This window comes from Drosophila mauritiana, chromosome 2L (assembly GCF_004382145.1).
Source record: "Drosophila mauritiana strain mau12 chromosome 2L, ASM438214v1, whole genome shotgun sequence".
Classification (NCBI taxonomy): domain Eukaryota; kingdom Metazoa; phylum Arthropoda; class Insecta; order Diptera; family Drosophilidae; genus Drosophila; species Drosophila mauritiana.
In genome coordinates, this window is record NC_046667.1 from 21,073,528 (window position 1) to 21,096,228 (window position 22,701).

Below are 22,701 nucleotides of genomic sequence, written 5' to 3' on the forward strand. Positions count from 1 at the left end.
AACAGAGTAAAATGTACGATCTTACATGGCAAGCGGTTGCTAAACCTTGCCGCTGAAGGGAATCGCTGGTTTCGATGCTCGCTCTGATGTTCCTTCTGCTGGCTTTGCAGACGGATATATTCCGATGCATACCTCTCATGCAGGTCCCGTAATTCCAGTGACTTAGTAACTTGCATAAGAGCCCGTATGCAAGTTAGGTTGTCTGGAAATCTTGCGTGTATCTTTTGAAAAAGGCCCAGGTATTGTTTCGTAGGGAGATATGAGTTGCGAAAGCAGCTGGCAATACGTAACATTAGGTTGGGATCATTAGGATCTGCTAAGACCGCTCTTTCATAGTAATAAAGTGCCCGTTCCGTGGCCTGAAGCTTGATGTAATATGAACCGATTGAGCTTGCGATTGCGATGTCGCTCATGTTTATGCGGTACGCCTCGTTATAGTACTGATTTGCTTCTTGATGGTCTTGAATCTGCTCGTAAAGCGAGCCGACCTTTTCAAACAGCCTTGAATCGATGTCAGAGGCAGAAATGCCAACTAGCTGAAGGTAGGCCTGAAGAGCCGCTCCTGGCGTAAAATTAGATTTGAATCCGCTTTCCAACCTGCGCTCCTGCAGCTTGGCAAGCTGATAAAATACATGACTGTGCTGAACTGAGCTGGGCATCATAAGTTGTTCCTTTAGCAACTCGAAACGTTCCTCGGCTAGTTCATAATCATTCTGCGCCAATGCCACTAGTCCAAGATTGTACCTGGCTTCAAAGTTCATCGGCTGTAGTTGCAGAGCTCTCTCAAACCGTTCGCTTGCTAATATTAGGTTGTGCGAGCCCAATTCCACTATGCCGGCGTTGATCAATCCTAACGCATTGTTTTTTAGCGATCCGATTTCTTGTAACTGGTTAACGCAGTGGGAGGCCATTTCAAGGTTGCCTAACTGAAATATACATTATGTTTGTAATTAAATAATAAATCTTTAACAGTACCTATAAGCTGTAGGGTAGAGTAAAATGACATTTAAATTAGAGTTGATATAGTAAAGAATTAGCAGCAGATATGTTTTTTAGGTAAGTGCATTTGTATTATCTTTGTGCGTTGTCAGTTGCAATGCTGCCAGTTGGGCTTTTTTTCCTGTAAAATCTCCCCGACAAGTTGCGGGTTGAACTTCTCAACTGCCAGAAACGGGAATTCTCATTTCTCTTAGAGTAAAAGGGTATAATTGATTCGTTAAAAGATATGTAACAGATATAAGGTAGAAGCAAAGACACTAGAATAACAAGATGCGTAACGCCATACGATTTTTTGGCACGCGATTTTTTGGCCGTGGCTCTAGAGGTGGCTCGAGGCTCTCTCGAGTTTTTGTTCGAGAGAGAAAGAGCGGAGAGCGCTACAGCAAACAGCTCGTTTCTACGCATACAGTGATAGCAGACAACTGTATGTGTGCACACGTATGCTCATGCATTGTAAATTTGGCAAAATATGCCCTTGACCTTAGAAGTTCGTTGACTTTAAATCTATATTATTTTTTAACAATTGGCACCATGCGAAAAATTCTTATTTTGCATTGCCGTAACGTTATTATTATTTAAATAAAGCTTAGAAATAGTAATAGCCGAATCTATGTACATCACAAAATAAATTTCGAAAATGACTTTATATTAGAATACTTGTCATTAGGGTATTGAGCTTGCGACGTGAGAACAATTAATAAGGCAGTGATTGTTGAGTGCTTGTGTCCACACTTCGTGCCTCGGACTTCGGGAAATTAAAGGCACCATTTGAATGATTATTTAATATTTGAAAAAATAAACATTAAAGTTTTCGAAACTATTTTTAAAAATAATAAAAAACAAATGTGTATAAAAAAATTTATTGTTGAGCAATGCATTAAGTGCACAAATGAAAGTAGTGCCTTTTCATTATGGTTTTATGAAAATAATTAATGTTATGCACATAGAACAAATCTGGTAAACAAACTTATAAAAGTGTATAATAGTCAGGGCGTGAATTTTTAATTATTATTTCATATCATCATATTGCTACGAAATTGGCCACAACTCCACATATGTAAATTCGTTTCTTCGATCAGAATTGATTTCGCCCCGAAAATCGTCTTCTAGCACAACACGCACACATATACGCGATCTCGTCTCTTGTTTTTAGTCACACAAGCAAGCAAATTCTATTTTTAGATTTCTTATGCTCTCAGCATAAGCGAGCGGAAAGAGAGCAAATTTGGTCTTCACCAAAAAAGTGGCGCTGCATAGTGCCAAACCACTGTATGGCCGTTACGCATCTTGTTATTCTCAGTACCACTTCAACCTCCGAAGAGATAAGTCGTGCCACTCAGTCTAAAGCCTCGCTTCGCGTAAGCCCAAAACTCTTATCAGCAAAATCTTGATAAACAAATATCAACCACAAAGAGAAAATAAAAAACTTAACAACAAAAACAACAATACCGCTAATCCGGGCTCAAGCCCTTAACCAACAATCATGACAGACCCACCAAACATTTACAAAATCACTTCAAAAACATACCAATCCCAATTAGGCGAACCTAAATTTATAATTATTAAAAGAAATGACAACAACTCTTTCGAAAGAACTTCACCATTCATCATAAAAAAATCGGTGGACTTTGCCTGTGGAGGAGAAGTTGAGGGATGCAAACGTACAAGAGACGGCAACCTGCTAATAAAAACCAAAAATGAATTACAAGCCAGAAAACTCCTAAAACTAACAAAAATTGCAGATGTGGATGTAACAGCAAGTGAACATAAAACATTAAACTTCTCTAAGGGAGTTATTTACTGTAACGACCTTAGACACATCGACGAAGACACAATTCTACAAGAACTAAAACCACAAAAAGTATCTGAAGTTAAAAAAATAATGAAACGGCAAAACCCCAACTCCAACTCCGACACCAACAACATCACATTAGTTGAAACTGGACTTATAATTATAACCTTTGAATCGCATAAGCTCCCCGAGATAGTACGAATCGGGTACGAAACAGTCCGAGTACGAGACTATATCCCACTCCCACTTCGATGCAAAAAATGCCTCCGCTTCGGTCATCCAACACCCATATGCAAAAGTGTAGAAACTTGCATCAATTGCTCTGAAACAAAACACACAACCGACGGAGAAAAATGCACAAACGAAAAAAACTGCTTAAATTGCCGAAATAACCCAGAACTTGACCATCAACACAGCCCAATTGACCGCAAATGCCCTACGTTCATAAAAAACCAGGAATTAACAGCAATTAAAACCACACAAAAAGTTGACCATAAAACGGCCCAACACATATATTTCGAACGTCACGGCTTCCAAACGAAAAACACCTACGCCAAAACACTTACAAACGGCACAACCCAGAGGACAACAAACACTCCATCACCTAATATTCACACAAACACAACCCAATCACAACACCAAAATCCGCACCACACACCCAAATCAGCAGCACAAAACACTTCATCTAAGACACCAACAACTGAACCAGCCAAAACAACCTTACTATCCAACCAACCACACCAACACCACCACCACCACAGCTACGACAAACTAGAAGACATGGATACCGACTACACACCTACCAGAAAACCATCTACGGCATACTCATCACAACTCACAGAAGACCTAAAAATAAAAATCTTCCCGAAAGATAAGTCCAATAACCTATCCATAAACCTTAAAGCATCTAAACTAAAGGCCAAAGCCCACAAAAACAAACACACTAACAACAGCGACAGCGAATCCATATAGAACCTTAAACTCTACACAAAACCCTAACCGTTAACACTACCTTTAAGTAAGTTATAAGCTTTAATTTTCTCTCAAATGTCACTAACTATAATCCAATGGAATCTAAAAGGATATCTAAACAACTACAGCCATCTCCTTATTCTAATCAAAAAATACTCCCCTCACATAATTTCCCTCCAAGAAACCCATATACAATACACTAATAACATCCCAACCCCAATAAACTACAAACTATTAACAAATATTGCCACCAACAGATTTGGGGGCGTAGCACTTCTAGTGCATAAGTCAATACAACACACTGTCCTCAACATAACAATCGATATAGAAGCAATAGCCATAAATATAGAATCTAAACTTAAATTAAACATATTTTCCACATACATTTCTCCGACCAAAAACATAACTAACCAGACACTCCATAACACATTTAACATACAACAAACACCCTCTCTAATTACGGGAGATTTTAATGGATGGCACCCATCCTGGGGCTCCCCAACAACAAATAAACGAGGAAAAATAACTCATAGATTCATTGACAACATGCACCTTATCCTGTTAAACGACAAATCTCCCACACACTTTTCAACACACAACACATACACACACATAGACCTCACACTCTGCTCTCCAATCCTAGCCCCCCACGCCAAGTGGAAAATACTAAACGATCTTCACGGTAGCGACCATTTCCCTATTATCACAACACTATTCCCAACAACCAATCCACAAAAATTCTACAGACCCTTTTTTAAACTCAAAGAAGCCAACTGGGAACAGTTCAACGCTCTTACCCACCAAACCAACAAGAAATACCCCACCTCCCACAACGTAAACAAAGAAGCCGCTCTAATCAACAGAATCATCCTATATAGCGCAAACCTCTCCATCCCACAAACCTCACCTAACACACATCCATACAGGGTTCCATGGTGGAACAAACACCTCGACCAATTACGTAAAGAAAAACAACTTGCCTGGAAAAAATTAAACCGCACAATTACTGTTGACAACATTCTAGACTATAGACGCAAAAACGCAATATTTAGATACGAACTAAAAAAGAGGAAAAAAGAAGCTTCCAGCTCTTTCACCTCAACCATCCATCCCACTACTCCCTCATCCAAAATATGGGCCAATATAAGACGCTTCTGCGGACTTAACCCAGCAAAACAAATTCATGCCATCACAAACCCAGTAAATAATGAGACTACATTGGCTAGCAACGAAATTGCTAACATATTCGCACAACATTTCTCTGACCTCTCCGGCGACTGGAACTTTTCAGAGGAGTTCCGGAACAATAAATATAGAAACAACCTACATCTCTACACCCCCTCTCCAATAGCCCAAACCATAGAAGAGAACATAACGTATCTAGAACTTAGCTCAGCACTACAAACATTAAAAGGATGTGCTCCAGGACTAAATAGAATCTCGTATCAAATGATCAAAAATAGCTCCCACACAACAAAAAACCGAATAACGAAACTATTTAATGAAATATTCAATAGCCACATACCTCAAGCCTACAAAACAAGCCTAATCATACCAATCCTTAAGCCAAACACCGATAAAACGAAAACTTCCTCATACCGACCCATCTCCCTCAACTGCTGTATAGCTAAGATACTTGATAAAATAATTGCGAAAAGACTCTGGTGGCTAGTGACATATAACAACCTAATTAACGACAAACAATTCGGATTCAAAAAAGGCAAATCGACTTCGGACTGTCTACTCTATGTAGACTATCTCATAACGAAGTCAAAAATGCACACCTCCCTCGTCACTCTTGATTTTTCAAGAGCCTTCGATCGAGTAGGTGTGCACTCCATAATCCAGCAATTGCAGGAATGGAAAACGGGTCCCAAAATAATAAAATACATTAAAAACTTCATGAGCAACAGAAAAATAACTGTCCGCGTCGGTCCGCATACATCAAGCCCGTTACCCCTATTCAACGGAATCCCCCAAGGTTCACCCATATCCGTAATACTTTTCCTCATAGCATTCAACAAATTATCCAATATCATATCCCTACATAAAGAAATTAAATTCAACGCATATGCCGACGACTTCTTCCTTATAATAAATTTCAACAAAAACACAAATACAAATTTCAACTTAGACAATCTATTCGACGATATAGAAAATTGGTGCTCCTACTCAGGGGCATCGCTTTCCCTATCCAAATGTCAACACCTCCACATATGCAGAAAACGTCACTGCACATGCAAGATAAGCTGCAACAACATCCAAATTCCTAGCGTTACGTCCTTAAAAATTCTAGGAATGACCTTAAACAACAAATACAAATGGAACACACACATAAAACTACTTCTACCCAAACTACACAACAAACTAAATATAATAAAATGCCTATCTAGTCTTAAATTTAATTGCAACACGCATACACTACTTAATGTCGCAAAAGCAACAATTATAGCCAAACTAGAGTATGGTTTGTTTCTGTACGGCCATGCTCCCAAAAGCATTCTAAACAAAATAAAAACACCGTTTAACTCCGCTATCCGTCTAGCTCTCGGCGCCTATCGCTCTACCCCAATAAATAACTTACTTTACGAATCGAATACTCCCCCCTTAGAAATGAAACGAGACCTTCAAATAGCCAAACTATCCCAAAACCTAATCTTCTCCAAAAACACACCAATACATAAGTTCTTGAAGCCTAAAAAAGCTAATAAGAAAAAAACATCAACAATAGACCGAACAATCAAGCTTAGCCTAGAACTTAATCTACCCTACAAACCAATAAAACTCCATAAAAACAGACCACCATGGACCCTCCCCAATCTAATAGACACGTCACTTAGAATCCATAAGAAAGAACAAACATCTCCAGACCAATACAGAAAATTATACGAACACACAAAGAATAACCTCAAAACACATAATTTCATATTCACTGACGGTTCAAAAATTAATTACACAATATCATTCGCCATTACAACGGAGACAGACGTCTTGAAATACGGCATACTGCCCCCATATTCATCCGTCCTCACCTCCGAAACAATCGCCATCCTAGAAGCAATAGAACTTACTAAAAACCGAAGAGGCAAATTTATTATCTGTTCCGACTCCCTATCCGCAGTAGATTCAATTCAAAACACAAATAATAACAGCTTTTACCCAAGCAGAATACGATCGCTAATAACGCAACACGCACCTAAAATTAAAATAATGTGGATTCCTGGCCATTCAGGAATAAAAGGAAATGAACTAGCCGATCAAGCTGCAAAATCAGCAAGCAGTATGCCACTTATCCTCACCCCAAACATAAATACCACAGATATAAAAAAACACCTTAAAGCCGACCTTGCGACAAAACAGAAAGAACACATAATAAACTGCAGTCCATGGTACCAATCTATTAACACGAACACCTCACACACATGCGATTACCTTAAACAATCCCACCCAAATTGGACCAGACTCGACCAAATAAAAATAATACGACTTCGACTAGGACACACAAACATAACCCACCAACACTACCTAAATCCCAATTCAATACCAACTTGTCCGTTTTGCCAAGGTGATATTTCTTTAAACCACATATTAAACTCATGCCCATCCCTCCTACAAACCAAGCAAGATATATTTAACAACACCAACCCTCTAGACCTTCTTAGCAAACCCAATCCAGATAACATAAAAAAACTCATACTTTTCCTCAAAGAAACTAAATTATACCACAAAATCTAAAAACAAAACAGGCATTTGTACATAACAAGCCAGCAATTAGTTACCAAATTAGATATTAACTAAATTAAGATTGTAAATAAACATTGTAAATAAATATAGCTGTAAGCCCCGTAGCTAATGCTATACTATCTAAGTTAGTCTAGTTTTGTAAACTATTCTATCTATCATAATAAATAAATAAATAAATCTTGTTATTCTAGTGTCTTTGGTAGAAGGTTGAAGCGCATGCTTGTCCCCGAAACTTGCCACGCCTATTATATTATGTATATTATGATGTATATATATTCTTTATCTAGCCAAGTTGATCTCGCCATGTCCTTCTGTCCACCTGTGTGAACTTTGAATTCTCGGGACTTATAATATCCCGCACTGTTAAAATCCCTGATTCTACTGAAAATTAATGCAGGCAGAGATATGAAAAGTCACATAGTTAATTTTCCGATTTAGTAGGGAAAATAAACGAAAATAAATAATTGGTGGCTTCTTAAATTTTTGACTTAAGGTGCTGATCAAAATTGCTGCTACGACTTTCAAAACAAAAGTGTTGGTATAACAGTTTAGTCGATTTTTGGGCGTTGCGTAGACGTCACTAGAACCTACATGCTTAGTCTGAAATTTCTTACTTTTAGAGTTTTCGAGATTCGAGGTTCAAAATTGTCAGATTAAATTGGCTAGTATACCTTTTTTATCTACTAAATTGCCTTACACCCACTATCTAATTAAGAAGTATCTGAGAGTCGAGAAACTTGATTAAAGCTTTTTCTCTTGTTTTGACTTCATACGAAACTTACACTAATATAAATAAAACTCAGGTTGGTCAGAGCGCTGGCGGTCATGGATCCCTCACTCTTACGATCGTAAATTTGTAACGTCTCAATTGCTTGATGAACGTCATTTTGTCGGAGATATACTAAGGCTTTGTTGAGTTCAAGTTCGTTGGCCAACCATGCAAGATTTGAAGTTTTGATGATCTCAATGCACCAATTATACCCTGGAAAACAAAAAATATATACATCAGCCCTATTTGAATGCTCGTCAAATTAGATGAGTTGGATGCAATTGGGGGCAGATGGAATTTAGAAAAGGACTTATTGTACCCGTTACTCGTAGAGCAATGTATAATGTAATGGTAAAAGAGTATACTAGATTCGTAGAAAAGAATGTAACAGGTCGAAGGAGGGGTTTCCGACCAACAAACACCTGCACACGCCGAGCTGCCAAGAATCTGTTTGGCAGCCCTTGTGATTCCAGGAAGACTACAGTTCATCGTGGCCCATTGAAAACAGCGAAGCCGACGTCGATCCTTAGCCAAAAAGGGCAGCAGAGCGGACAGTTAAAGACTCGCAGCTTGTTAGGGACAGCATAGGTAGCCTTAGTTTCTAATTGGATTTTAATAAATAATGTCGTTGTTCTCACTTCAACTTGAAGTCTAATTCTTTAAATTTTTTAATTTTTTGTAAATTATTTTACCCGATGCTCGTAGAGTACAGGGATTCGTTTAAGAGTATCTAATACACAGAAGGTTTCCGATATAAAGTATATATTCTTGATCAGGATCAATAACGGCTTCGATCTGGCCTTGCAAGCGTTTGAATGGGCGTGTCAATTTTTTGGGGTTTGTGAGCTTTAGAATGAGCGTGACAACATGTGTCAACAAACTTGCGCTGCGTCTATGTCTCTATAATCTGTATCAACCTTATAGCTTTTACAGTTCCTGAGATCTCTACTTTTTAACGAACCTAGTATACCCTTTTACTCTACGAGTAACGGGTTGTATTATAATATAAGTATAATTTTGTCCGACCTGCTGTACTTTATCTCAGTCGTACTCACCATCGTTGTAATTATCTTCGATGAAAGGTGATATTAAGTCTACAATCATTGTAATAGATCGTTTAACGGCATTACGACGTTCATTTCTATATATGGCCAACTCGTCTTTCTTAAGTGCTTGGACAACATAACGATGTTTCATTGTGGATGCAAACTTCACAGTCTCGTTCAGTTTACCGCCACCTTCTGCCCTAATAACCGAGCCCGGGACTTGTCCGTTGTCTAAAGACTGGTGCACGTCGGTTTCGCCAATTTGTTGAATTGGCTCAGCCTGCTGTTGAAGTTTAATGATATTCGTCTCACTCTCCGTATCCGATTCTATTGCTTCGGTTTGGACATCGCAAAGTCTCCGAAAGGCCAACTTTACCTTCTCCACATCTCCCAAGGCGTAGTAGCAGAGTAAGAGGTGAATGCTACTTCTAATGTTTGCCCGCTCCGTCATGATGAACTCAAAGCTAGAAGCAGCATCTAAATAAGAGCCCATGCGAATAAAAAGGACTCCAATGTTTTCACGGATCTTTAGCCTTAACTGACTTAAGCTCTTTGGTACAGAATCAAGGGCCATGCGGTACATTTTAACCGCCTTTTGGTAAATACCCATGCTGTAGTATATGTTACCCATATTTAGTTTTAGCTGATTGACGTGTGGAAACATCTTGTTTTTGGCCATAATGCTGTAGGTATTGAGGGCTTCGATGTGCATCTCACTACGTTCGTATTGCTCCGCGAGATTAAAAAAAACCTATAGTCAATATATAATAATGTTTTAAATTATGGTTCTAGGTTTACTTACCGCATATGTCAAATCGAAGTTGTGGTAAACATTTTCACCGTGCTGGTCTCGAAATTGGTGTAATGTTCTATCCAATGAGAATGCTTCCTTGGCTTTATTTAATGCCTCGGACAATTTTGCATCCACGTTCAATAATTTATTGGATGAGCTTTGCCAGGCCAAAACTATAGATGACTCCAAGAGCTTCACAATTTTTTCCTCCAGATTTTTATACTTCATTTGTGGGCTATAATTTGAATTATGTAAAACGCAATATAAGTTGGCTAATATTGAGACTTTGGTTGACTCGCTACATAATAATCGACTAAAAGGGAGAAGTAGATCATTGCTTGTTCCTGATACGCTAGGAAATGCTTAAGACTTTATATATGAACATACATATATGTTCTACTATAGCGTTCTCAATTGGTTTTTGTAGAGTTTACAGAGAGAACAAGTTAAATTTAAAAAATAATTTTAAATCCCACATTATTTAAAATTTTTCTGATAAAATATTGTATGCTACCTGTGAGGAGTCTTAAAACTCCCCACAAATCTGGGTGCAGGGGAGCGGCCTAGCAACAGCGAAGACGGCTGCGATGCAGAAAGAGTCAAGAGCGGTCAAGTTAAAACGGTACCGCGGGACTTTGGACCCCGGCAAAGCGGAGAGACCGTGAACTAACGGTACCGCGCTGGACCTGGGACTCAAGCCGGCCAAGGCCACGGAGGTTGAACGGTAACGGTGCAGACTTTGGACATGCACAAAGAGGACGCACCGTGAACTAACGGTACATGAGTTGGACCTTGTACCCGAGCGGGCCGTGCGCAAAAGGGGAAATAACGGGATCCCTGCGGCCTATAAAGGGACGGCTCAAGTGCAGCCCGGGGCAGTCAGTCACAACACGACAGGATCCGTACGTACGCGACGTACCGCGCGCGGTCAGGACGCGGACGCGCAGTAGGAAAGGAGTCTGAAGGCGGAGGATAAGAGTTAGCCAAACAGACCGCGTGTGGAAGGAGGTAGTGAGACGGAGCGTTGAAAGAAGGAGTTCGGGAGTGGGAACGCGCGGATAAGTCGGTAAAGAACAAACAGTGGAAGCATCGGGCAGCAAGAGGCCCGCAGTAAAATTTTTTCTCATTTTATTCACCCATATCCATCGATATCTCTGAAAAATTATGCAATTTCGCATTCGCATTTACACTATCTGAGTAATGGGTAACTGATAGTCGGGGAACTAGACATACCATATTTGAAAGGATCGAAGGCACTGGGAATTGCCATTAGGGAAACTTTACGTCGTGGTAGATGCATAACTTTTCGGATACTGTGGGCAATCGGATATTTTTGGATCTTAGTTTTTAATTCTCATGCACATTTTTTAGTAAAAGAAAACGCCGGAGGTTATAGATAACGCATATCTGAATGGACACATTATGGCTTATTAAAAGCCCCAAAAGTTATACATTTTTTTCTATTAATTTTAAAAGATTTTTTTGCACAGGGAACTCTATATTGTCTATAGCATTATTTCTTGTTTGAATTTGGTCTTTTCGTAAGATCGACCATTCTTATATCCGTTACCCGTAGGGCAAAAGAGTATAGTAGAATCGTTAAAAAGTATGTAACATGCAGAAGGAAGCCTTTCCGACCATATATAGAATATGTCGGAGAAGCGCGATTTATCATTAATTTCAACGTCCATATTGTCCAGCACAGCAAGTCTCCTGCGGGTTGTCCCTTCGATCGTTCAAACTAGACTAATTCACTCCTAGCGTCGCCTTCTCGATTTCTTCTATTTGTCAACTTCACTCAATTATTTCATCATTCTTACTTCGTTTCCACGAAACTCTACCAAAACAACAACAGGCGCCATGCTCATTTGATACACACACAAATGTTGCCCACTTAATAACGGAACGCTTTCCGTGAATTTTTTCCGCTGCCGAGCGCGATATGATGTAATAATAATAATGTTCCGTGCTTTCTTTTTGGGTGGCTATGATACAGGATGGGCATACTGGTAAGCAATTATTAAATTAATTATTAATTTTTAATTATTAGATTAAAATGTGAGAGGATATATTAAGTTAAATATTTCCCTAAGAATAAGGCGATACGATCCAGTTCGGTACGGTACGGCGCAATCTGGACTAAGGTTCCAAAAAACAACGACTACAGACAGCCTGCGTATTATCATGAAATACATATACGAAACTAAAATTATGCTATACTATAACGATGGGCCAAGTAGAGTACAAAACAAAAATATCATTCCGACGGTAATATTTGGAAAATTGTCAGTGATGATTTGAGGCTGTATCTCCAGCCGTGGAGTGGGAAAACTACCCTTCATTGAAAGCACAATTAATGCCGTGCAATATCTGGACATTTCAAAAACTAATTTGAGGGCCAGTGCAAAAAAATTTGGTCTAGTATCAGGACAAGGATCCGAGGCATAAAGCGTAAAATGTTCGCACCTGGCTCCTTTATAACTGTAGATGATACGCCCCCTTACAGTCCTGATCTGATCTGACCCCATTGAAAATTTGTGGGCCTACTTAAAGAAGAAGGTGGCAAAAAGGGGCCATAAAACATGACAACAGTTTATGACAACAATAGTCGAAGAGTGGGAAAAGATCGCGCTTGAATATGACCTCCAAAAACTTATCCATTCGATGAAAAAAAGGCTTCAACTTGTAGCCAAAGCCAATGGGGGTGATACTATATACTAAAACTTTTAAAATTTTAATAAAATAATTTAAAAATTTAGGATTAAACTTTGGAATTTTGAATTTGTTGTTTTTTTTCTTGTATATATATAATACTCTTATTGTTTCATTATATTTTATAAAAAAATGCGTTTAATTAAGCAATGAACTCTTTATTTTACCTTTAAAGTCAAAAATTCAACTTATTTCACAGTGTGTAAACTAAACAGTTTCTTGACATACTGTACAAGGACGTCGCCATGCAGATCTATCGATCTGCTTTCCATACAAAAGCTGTTTTCTAGGTGCTTTTGCTAAGAGTTTCCAGTGTTGGAAGATGAATTCTACTATCTGCCCTCCCCTGGCTGATGGCCTGGCGACGCCCTTGATACTGTGTCTATAAGTAAATGCAACTTCTAGTGAAGACGCTTACAGGGGGTATTTGCACTAAAGAGCTGTCAGCCTAAACCCAGCTTAGACGCAAACAGCGTGGAAATCAACAAGGGGTCGCAGGCAGCGACGCGCACGCTGACAGCTGTGATGTTGACAGTCATCGAGCTGACAGTACATAGTTTCGAGGAGCTAGTGTTGAGCATCCATCATGCCTAAGCATGGACATCGCCAAATGAAAACTTTTTGCAGCAGAAAATCAAAAAAAAAAAAGAGTAAAGAATTTAAAGCTGATATTAGTACTGTACGTTTTCATGGATGAAAGACAATCATCATTTGCAGCTGTCGCCTATTGCAGAGTCACTTACGAGAGGAGGACATGCTGCTGAGGAGTGGAAAGTGGAAAGACGAAGTGCGCCACAATGAGAACAATGTAAAGCAAGGATATCGTGTTATGGGCCGACTCCAAGATGGTGCTGCAATGGAAACAAATGGCTGAGGATGCGCACCTTACACCGAACGATCTACTCAGAGGGATAGCCAATTTGGGGGAAACGAAGACGTTAATGTTTTCATGGTGTCTTTTGGACTCCAAAATTTGGAGTACCTGATTCGAGGACGGAACTGATTCGTTTGCGTGACGTTGTCTTTGAATGTGACATGACATTGTATACAAGATAATATTGTGTAGATATAGACGTCTTTTAGTGGCCAATGGCCACTAAGGTGTGGCCAACCCACTGCTTCCTGAACAATCCACCGATGTCTTTCGTTAGGAAGGTGTGATTTTTTTTTTACATTTTGCTAATAGTCTTGTCTCATCAAAAGCCCAAAACCCGTTACCCGTACCCGTTACTCGTAGAGTAAAAGGGCTAATAGACTCGTTGAACAGTATGTAACAGGTAAAAGAAAGCGTTTCCGGCCATATAAACTATATGTATATTCTTTATCCATCTGTTTCATCCGTATAAACGTCGATATCTAAGGAACTATTAAAGCTATGAAGTTTAGATTAAGCATACAGATTCTAGGGACATATACGCAGCGCAATTTTGTTGCCACGTCCACTCTAACGGCCACAAACCGCCCAAATCTATCATACCCACACCTAAGAGCATTAACATTTTTTCCCCCCAATTTCTACCGATATTCCTGAAATATGTTGAAAATTGCCCTAGCTGAGTAAAAGGTATCTGATAAATGGGGAACTCGAATATAGCGTTCTCTTGTCTTATTTATTATTATTTGTCTTGCCAATTCTTATCTATATGCTGAAAACATTTAAGAAACACCTATTCTAACGCCCACTATTTAGCACACCCACTAGCGGAGTAATGGGTATTTGATAGTCAAGGAACTTGACTAATGTTTTCTCTATTCTTACACACGTTACTCGTAGATTGAATGGATATAGTAGACTCGTTGAAAAGTATGTAACATTAAGAAAGCGTAAACAGAAACAAAAAGTATATACATATATTTGTTCTTTATCAGTATCATCAGGCTGCCAGTCTGTACGTCATTCTTTCCGCCTTTCTGTCTGTATGAACGCTGTGACGCTCGGGAATTATAAAAGTTCAAAGTTTGATGTTAAGTATGCTGATACACACTTTTAAAAAAGGTTATAATTTTTATTCATATGAATAACATATAGATAAAATTTGGGCACGACCACAGGGCAGAAAAACTGGCTCTCCTACATTTTTCAAAATATTTTTTTTTTTTGCTTATGTTATTTTTTTCAAATTTTTATTGATATGCCTAACATATTTATAAATTTGTAGATCTCACTCCCACTTTCTAAGTAAGTCTGAGATCTCGACTCTCATGTTTTGAATAAATAATTATTGATTTTTCTTATTTCTCTATTCATTTAAATTTTTTTACACAACCCCTTTGATGCAACCCTTTTCTGAAAATGTTTACTCACTTTACATCCTTCATGGCATCCACAGCGACTCTTGACGAGAGCGTTTGTTGCTTTGCCTTCTCCAGGAAAAATTGTTCGAACCTTTGATGAGCAGACCCGTAATTAGCAGCGTAGCCCACAGCCCGGACTGCTGTTGATGGTCTTGCAAGACCTGATTTTTCGCCTCCGGTTGCCCTACTGCTTGCCAGATTGCCGCGCTGAATTACAGAAATTACACAGCGTAGTAGAATTTTTATTTTCAAAACTCACTGAAAAAAGCTGCGAGGTCGGGGGTCTGGGTCTGCCCGCCGCCGTGGGTGGGGGAGGCGGAACTGCTTCATGTTCGGAAACAGGCTCCGGTAATCTTTGCGTTCCGTTAGTACTGATTTTAGAAGTCATTTTTGTCACAACGTATTATACGCGTATAGTGTTCTAATCAATATGAACGCTTTTGGGGGTTGGTCTTTGTTTTGGTTGAGTTGCCTTGGTGATCACGTATAAGCAGCATATGCGTAAAAGAGGTGAATAAATACCAATTCAGTGTATAATGTAAGAAGGTTGCGGTATTTATTTAATCAAATCATTTTGGTTTATGTTATTCGATCCTAAGATATTTTTATAAAAGTTTGAATAAGTTAAGTTAAATGTTGTCTGATTAAATACAAAATATAAGACTCAATTTCAATTGTGAATATTTTATTATACAAATTTTATCTAGGCGTTAGAGTGGGAGTGGCAACATGATCAACAATCTAGCTGCGTCTATGTCTCTGAAAACTTTTTGTTTAATCTCACATCTCTACCTTTTATGGTTCCTGAGATCTCGATGTTCTTATGGCCTGGCCAGATCGACTCGGCTAATGATCCTGATCAAGCATATATGTATAAACATTATATGGTCAGAAAATGATTCTTCTGCCTGTTATATGTATACGAATCTAGTATAACCTTTTACTTTGCGAATTAAAGGTATAATTATGGGGCTTGCCGCTTGAAAATGGTTTTCATTTTTTATTGGCGGCGTTGAAAACAAGTTTACCAATATAGTGTTTACAACTGCCTACGTGTTCTTTTTATACACGTTACTCGTAGAGTGTTGTGTTGAACCAAAGACACTAGAATAACAAGATGCGTAAGGGCTATACATTGGTTTGGCACTATGCAGCCACTTTTTTGGTGAAGGCAAAATGTGCTCTCTTTCCGCTCGCTTACGCTAAGAGTATAAGAAATCTAAAAATAGAATTTGCTTGCTTGTGTGAGTAAAAACTGTGGGAGTCGAGCCAAAATGGCAACCTTATATGTGCTATCACACTCATTTGGTAACGAACCATTATAGCCAAATTCAAATCTTGGCAAAATTGAATACTGCCCTATAAAATACCACAAAATTCCCGAGTAGGATTGTAGAAAGCTACGGTCACACTTGATTTGCATACTTCCGTTCTCTTTTCGGGAAGGCGTGATCGAGGGCAGTTTATAAATCCACGAGCATCGTGTAGACCGGATAAGAGTTTTTCAAGGCAAATACTGCCAAGTGATAGTTCAAATCGTGATCTAACTTTAACTGCGCCGCTGCCGGTCCCACATTTGGAGGTAGAAGTCTTAGTGCTTGTGGTGTGGTGTAGTGGGCTTGTCCTTTTCTGCTGCCAACCAAATGCAGATCGCAGGTCACCCCCCGAGTTGGCGTTCTTTTTCTACTCTTCATTGCCGCAAGCAAGGAGCAGATCGCCGTGCACCCATTTTATGCACACATCAGCTTGGTGTGCATCTTTTCTTCGTTTTCATCGCACACATCGAATCAGTGTCACTTCTTCTTCATCCGTGCGCATTCCGAGAATATTTGTGCACAACACGAGCCCCAGGCTGCTGGTTTTGCCGCTGCGTATGCTGCGAACCTGAAGCAGCCACAACACGAATGATCGTGTCCAGTCTTGAGTATCTTTAGAATAGTTTTTCATATATGTGTTAATTTTGCCTAAAAATATTTACTCATAAACCTCTACGATTCTAATTTAGCTTAACTTGTGGGAGATCTGGCAAATATATATATGTGATTTTCCCAATTTATATTAATACATACAGCAGATCATCAACAGTCATCAGGCCTGCTGACATCGATGGAAAGTGCGTAAGTACGGCTTAGCGTGAACAAACAAAAATAATAAAAACACACATGCATATATAAAGTTAGATATTTCTAAATAGTGTGCTAAAAATACCTTGCCCTAATTAATCGTATATCTAGATCTCTTTATTTAAAGAAGTTTAAAGTTTAAATATCAATTAATCATACATAATTCGAATGTAAAGTAAGCCAAATAAAAAAAGTAGTAATGTAAACTTAAATACTAATATTTGCATTCCTATCTTAATTATTTTTCCTTTATTTTGTCGTGGATAAGCAAAACTACTCAATAAGAGATTTCCTTAACGTAAATAACGTAATTTTTAGTTTAAGGATTAGGTTTAGGAAAATGTATCGAAATATTATCTTTATCTCCAATTATAAGGGGTCGAAAATGAACTAATCTGATGTCTTTATGTTATTCTAGTGTCTTTGGTTGAACAGTATAAAACACGTAGGATCAGGTATATATTTTATTGGAAAACAAGAGCGAATTCTATAGTCGAGTTCCCCGACTATCAGATACCCGTTACTCAGCTAATGTGAATGCGAAATGGTATCATTTTTCTGAGATAACGAGAAAAATTAGGTTTTCCGAAGTCTCTATTCTACAAAATAAAACAACACTTTTGTACATTCTATAAGTCCCAAGCTTAGAAGAAATAAAATACCAAGACATCATTTTAAAAAAATATTTAGAAACATCACAATTATACACTTAGACATCCAAGACATATTTTTTTTCGAAAACTTTAGCTATAGCATTCTCCGCGTTTTGTAGATAGAAATTGGCAAGATAAAGATTGGCAATAAAACGAAAAATAAATAAAAACATATTTCAAAAGTGTAGGCATGACTGCTTTAGGCGGTTTGTGGACGATAGAGTAGGCGTGGCAGCATGGGTCAACAAACTTGCGTCTATACCTCCAGAATCTGCATGAGTAACGGGTATAAAAATATCAAAACATTTCTTAAAAGTGTTGGCTATTTGGGGGCGTTAGATTGGGCGTAACTACATTTAAAAACACTCTTTCACTGCGTTTGTGGCTCCGGAATCTTCATGCAAGTCTCAACTAACTTTTATATTTTCTATAATCTCGACGTTCATACGGACGGGCATACAGACGGACCTGGCCAAATCGACTCGGCCAGTGAGTATATTTATGAATTTATTGAGCAAATTAGCAATTACTGGTACCAAGGCTTACATTCATAGGCGTAGTATCAACGTGCACGATACCTCTTTAGAATTTGTAATGCAAACTTTAAGCAACAACAAGAGAGAATGTATTGTTGAGTTCCCGAAATAACAGATACCAAATACTCAGCTAGTAAAGTTCTGACGGAGAACTTTAAACAACGTTTAACAGCGTACCGTTCACACGGGCAGACATCGTCAAACCGTTTCGGCTAGTGATCCTGATCAAGAAATTATAGACTATTGTATCGGTGTTGCTTAATTCTATATGTTCCACTCTTTTCAACAAGTTTTATCCTTGTGTATCTATCGGGAAAATTTTTAAAAAGTCATTAGTAAACTAGATTTTATTTTGAAATCTTTCCAAATGGGAAAATAATATTAATATTACTGGCAACGCTGCATGTCCACTTTTAAATTACGTCTGGCAACCCCTGACTAGAACTTCGCTTCTGTGTAGTCGATCCTTAAGTCGTAATCCGTAGTCGAATGAAGTTATAATACATATACTATATATCAAATAAAAATTCTTACATTTCCTTATAAATTGACCTCGAACAGGTTATGGGCCCAAGAAACGTGTAAAAAAGAGTGTGTGTGAAATTGAATAATTTGTCGGTAGATATATGTATTGCTAGACTCGGTGTGTGAAAAATAAAGTGTTTTTAGCAAATCTTGTGAAAGTGAATTATTCTGCGCGATTATTCTGGACTTTCTGGACAAGGGATGCTTAAAATGAATTCGGGAATGTTCGCCATGGAAAAGCTGGACGATGACAATTATAGGCTTTTCAAATGGAAAGCGTTTTGGCACATACTGAATTATGGCAAATTGTATGCGGTAGCATACAAAGTCAAATTACTCGAAGAAGGCGAAAGAAGGAAGGTATGTGATGGTGGAGAACTAGCGGAGCATGCTAGTTTATGCGTCTGTTGATGAGATGTTTTGGGCAGAGGCTATTAACACGGCTGCCTATCTGCGAAATCGATCTGAGACGTCAACCTTGCCTGCAGTGACGCAGTACGAGGCGTGGTCGGGCAAGAAACCATCGGTATCTCACATGAGAGTACTTGGCGCGGGGGCGATTGTACTGGATAAACTCACCGGAAGAAGTTCAAACTAAAAGGTGTTGAATATGTCGAAGAGTGCTCAGGATGCCCTTCTTCCTCTTCACTACTCTCGCTATTGTCTGCGCAACGTTTTCTTGCGCGTTAGCGAGGCATGTCTGTTATGCGTAATGATCAAAAACTCACTGACTCAATCACTTTTCACAAAATCAGAATTATGAGTACTTCATAACTCTACACGCAATTCCAACACATTTTGGAGACATATTCTAGTCCTCATACACCAATACTAATGCACACTCAATTTTTTTGTACCCTTCCCGTTATTCGTGCAGACATCTACTTCCACCCGCTCCTACCCGCGACCGGACTACGTTCGGCAGAAACACTAACGGTGGCGCGTGCCAAGCAGAAACACGCAATTGCTAGAATTGTTGTTAAATTTAAATGATCTACGACACGGCCTTCCTTCCACGTCCTGGTGTGCCAGCAATCCCTTAATATCGATCATCGGTTTTAATTTATCATAACCCTTTTTTTCAAATTATAAAGTTATTTTCATTCTTTATTACTTTAAAACAAACCAATACTAATATTTAAAACATTTCATTTATTACAATTAAGCCATGAGATCCGGATTACCAACAACTTTCAATCAATCAATCATAATTTTATCTTCTTCACACACAAACTTAAATTTAAACTTAACAAAATGGCGAACCACAAAACTCGGGCACCCATGAGGTAGAGAAAGTCCCATTTAGAATAGGTCCGGAGGTTTACGAATTCTTAGGCAATTTCAAGATCACAGCCCTCACTGTCTTGATCACTGGCATCTTCTGCGCATTCATCTTTAAACACTGTGGTAATCCTCTTCTCAGGCATACATCGCAAAGTTTCCTGAGAATATTTATAAGTTCGGTTATTATTTAATGCATTGAGTTTATATCGATCTCCTGGTAATACTTCGGCCACTACAAATGGACCTTTTAACTTAGGATCTAGTTTGGTATGATGACGCTCTTCATATTTAAGCAAAACACGGTCTCCTACCTTGTGTCCTACAATAGAAGCTTTATTTTTATCTAATCTAGCTTTATCAATTTTGGCATTCTTTTACATGTTACGTTTTGCCATTTTTCTAACTGAGCCAACATTGACAATATTTTCTTAATTTAAAAGAGGTGTAAGACCAAATGGCCTTACTTTTTTGCCAATAAGTATCTCTAATGAACTGACTTTAGTAACTCTATTGGGTGTACTATTAAAGGCGATCTTAATCTCATCTTAAGAATCCTGCCAAGATCCTGGGTCAGTTTAAGCCGCGGTCAGCATGGACTTTAGAATACTCATGACTCCCTCCACTTGGCCATTGCATGGGCACGACTAGCACCTGTGGCAATTAAATATAAATCCATTTTCTGTGCTGAGCAGAAATCACGGAATGCTGAACTAGGAAAACAATGACCTTGATCAACGATAAGTCGGGAGGGGACACCAAATAACGATATAACATATGTACAAGTTAACAAGTAACATCAGGAAAAGCTGCGTGTGAAGACGAACGACACACGAAGCTATACTTCGGATGCTGGTCGGCGGCTGTGATCTGCGCGAGATAGGGTAATGTTAAGCTTTCTCTATTTGTATTATTTAGTTCTGATCTGACACCCGAAATAAAGTGACGTTATCGTAAAATACCTGCCGTGAATATCAAGTCGGAGCTACGACCCTGCTACCGGCTTATTCCAGTTGGTCACTTCAGCTATAGTCACCGATCGTGAACACCACCTGATCCCGATCCGCACTCTGCACCACACCGCAGCTACAGAGGCGACAACGAGGTGACTGTGTTGTGAGCATCAACGTGCCGCAACACACATTCAGCAACCACTTGTTCACTTCAGCTATAGTCACCGATCGGGGCCACCACCTGGTCCTGATCCGCACTCTGTACCACACCACAGCTACAGAGGCGTCAACGAGGTGACTGTGTTGTGGGCAGCAACTCGCCGCAACACACTTCAGCAACTACGTGAGCAGCAACGTGCCACGTTGACATCCCCTTGCAACAACGGTGCAGGCGGAGGAGTTTGCGGGCAGGTAGCTGCTGCCGCGTCCATATTTAAATCATATCCTACATACCTCACTGCCTTATTGAACTATCAGTGTCTAACTTGAGAGAGATAGACAAATTTTGTAAATGCGTCATCAACACAATTATATACTTTTTCTGCTCGCTTTTTCCGCTAAGTGTAATATCCATATGAACCGTATGCCTTGGGATGTCGATTTTAGGAATGGGATGCAGTTCGATTGCATTTTGCCAGACGGAGGTTTTGACAATCTACAAGTGATACAGTTGTCCACAAATTGGCGAACATTTTTAGAAATTTTATTGAACCAAAAGAACTCGTACATTTTCTCAAGAGTTTTCTCCCACCCGAGATGCATAATTGACTCCTGTACGTTGTTGACAGCGGACCACCTAAACTGCTTTGGGATTATGGGCAGACATCGAGTCTATCCATTTCTTTGAACTTCTCGGTATAGAGTTCCAGCCCGTATTTCGTAAGTTTTGGCCAAATCCAAGGACAATTCATCGTTATACAATTTGTAGATAATATAGTCATGTATACCCTTACATACCCTCTTATTAGATTAAGTTATGTTAGAATACACATGGCGCTAAGCTTTTTGTCTGAGCTTAGCTTTATTTTTAGTCAGTAGATAAGAAGACCTCGATCTGTACACATCATTGAATAAACCCTCAATTTGTTAAGCGAAACCTTTCGTTTTGTTTTAACCCCTCTTTAATCGACAAAGAAGTCGATGGGTGCTTAACTGAGGAGTTCAACTTTCAACCTACAGACGACAACGAAGTCGTTTCTGGAGGCAACGATCTTTTGGACACAACGGTCTCTGCTCGGAAGGCCCTATCAACCTTCCACATAACTGGCGACGAGGATCAACACAGAAAAAATAAGGAAACCAGCCATACGTCAAGAAATTCAATCGGAACCACAGTAAGCTGTTCTTATGTAATTTAAGTCCGGAAATCTTCAATACGTTAACCAATGCACGTGGCCGAGTATAAAGAGGAACATAAAACATAACTGGAAAGCTTTGGAACACCTGCATGTACGGAGTGACGAAACCCAACCTGGAGAAGAAGAACTTAAGCTGATAAAATTTTTTTT

At 39.0% G+C, this 22,701-nt stretch overlaps 1 protein-coding gene across 6 annotated transcripts in view; it reads right to left on the bottom strand.

Annotated features, from left to right (window-relative positions):
* Positions 1-22,701, bottom strand: part of LOC117151026 (intraflagellar transport protein 88 homolog) — a 31,934-nt gene that overhangs the window by 2,296 nt on the left and 6,937 nt on the right. For 3 of the 6 annotated variants that reach the window (XM_033318238.1, XM_033318237.1, XM_033318235.1), the window contains exons 1-6: positions 15,382-15,677; positions 15,133-15,329; positions 10,125-10,350; positions 9,332-10,073; positions 8,290-8,489; positions 26-926 (exon numbers count right to left, since the gene is read on the bottom strand). In XM_033318238.1, coding sequence (XP_033174129.1) covers positions 26-926; positions 8,290-8,489; positions 9,332-10,073; positions 10,125-10,350; positions 15,133-15,329; positions 15,382-15,510 — 2,395 coding nt within the window. In that variant the 5' untranslated portion in view covers positions 15,511-15,677. Of the gene's footprint in view, positions 1-25; positions 927-8,289; positions 8,490-9,331; positions 10,074-10,124; positions 10,351-15,132; positions 15,330-15,381; positions 15,693-22,701 lie in introns of those variants that run through there. The other 3 variants (XM_033318236.1, XM_033318240.1, XM_033318239.1) reach the window with 3 other exon arrangements.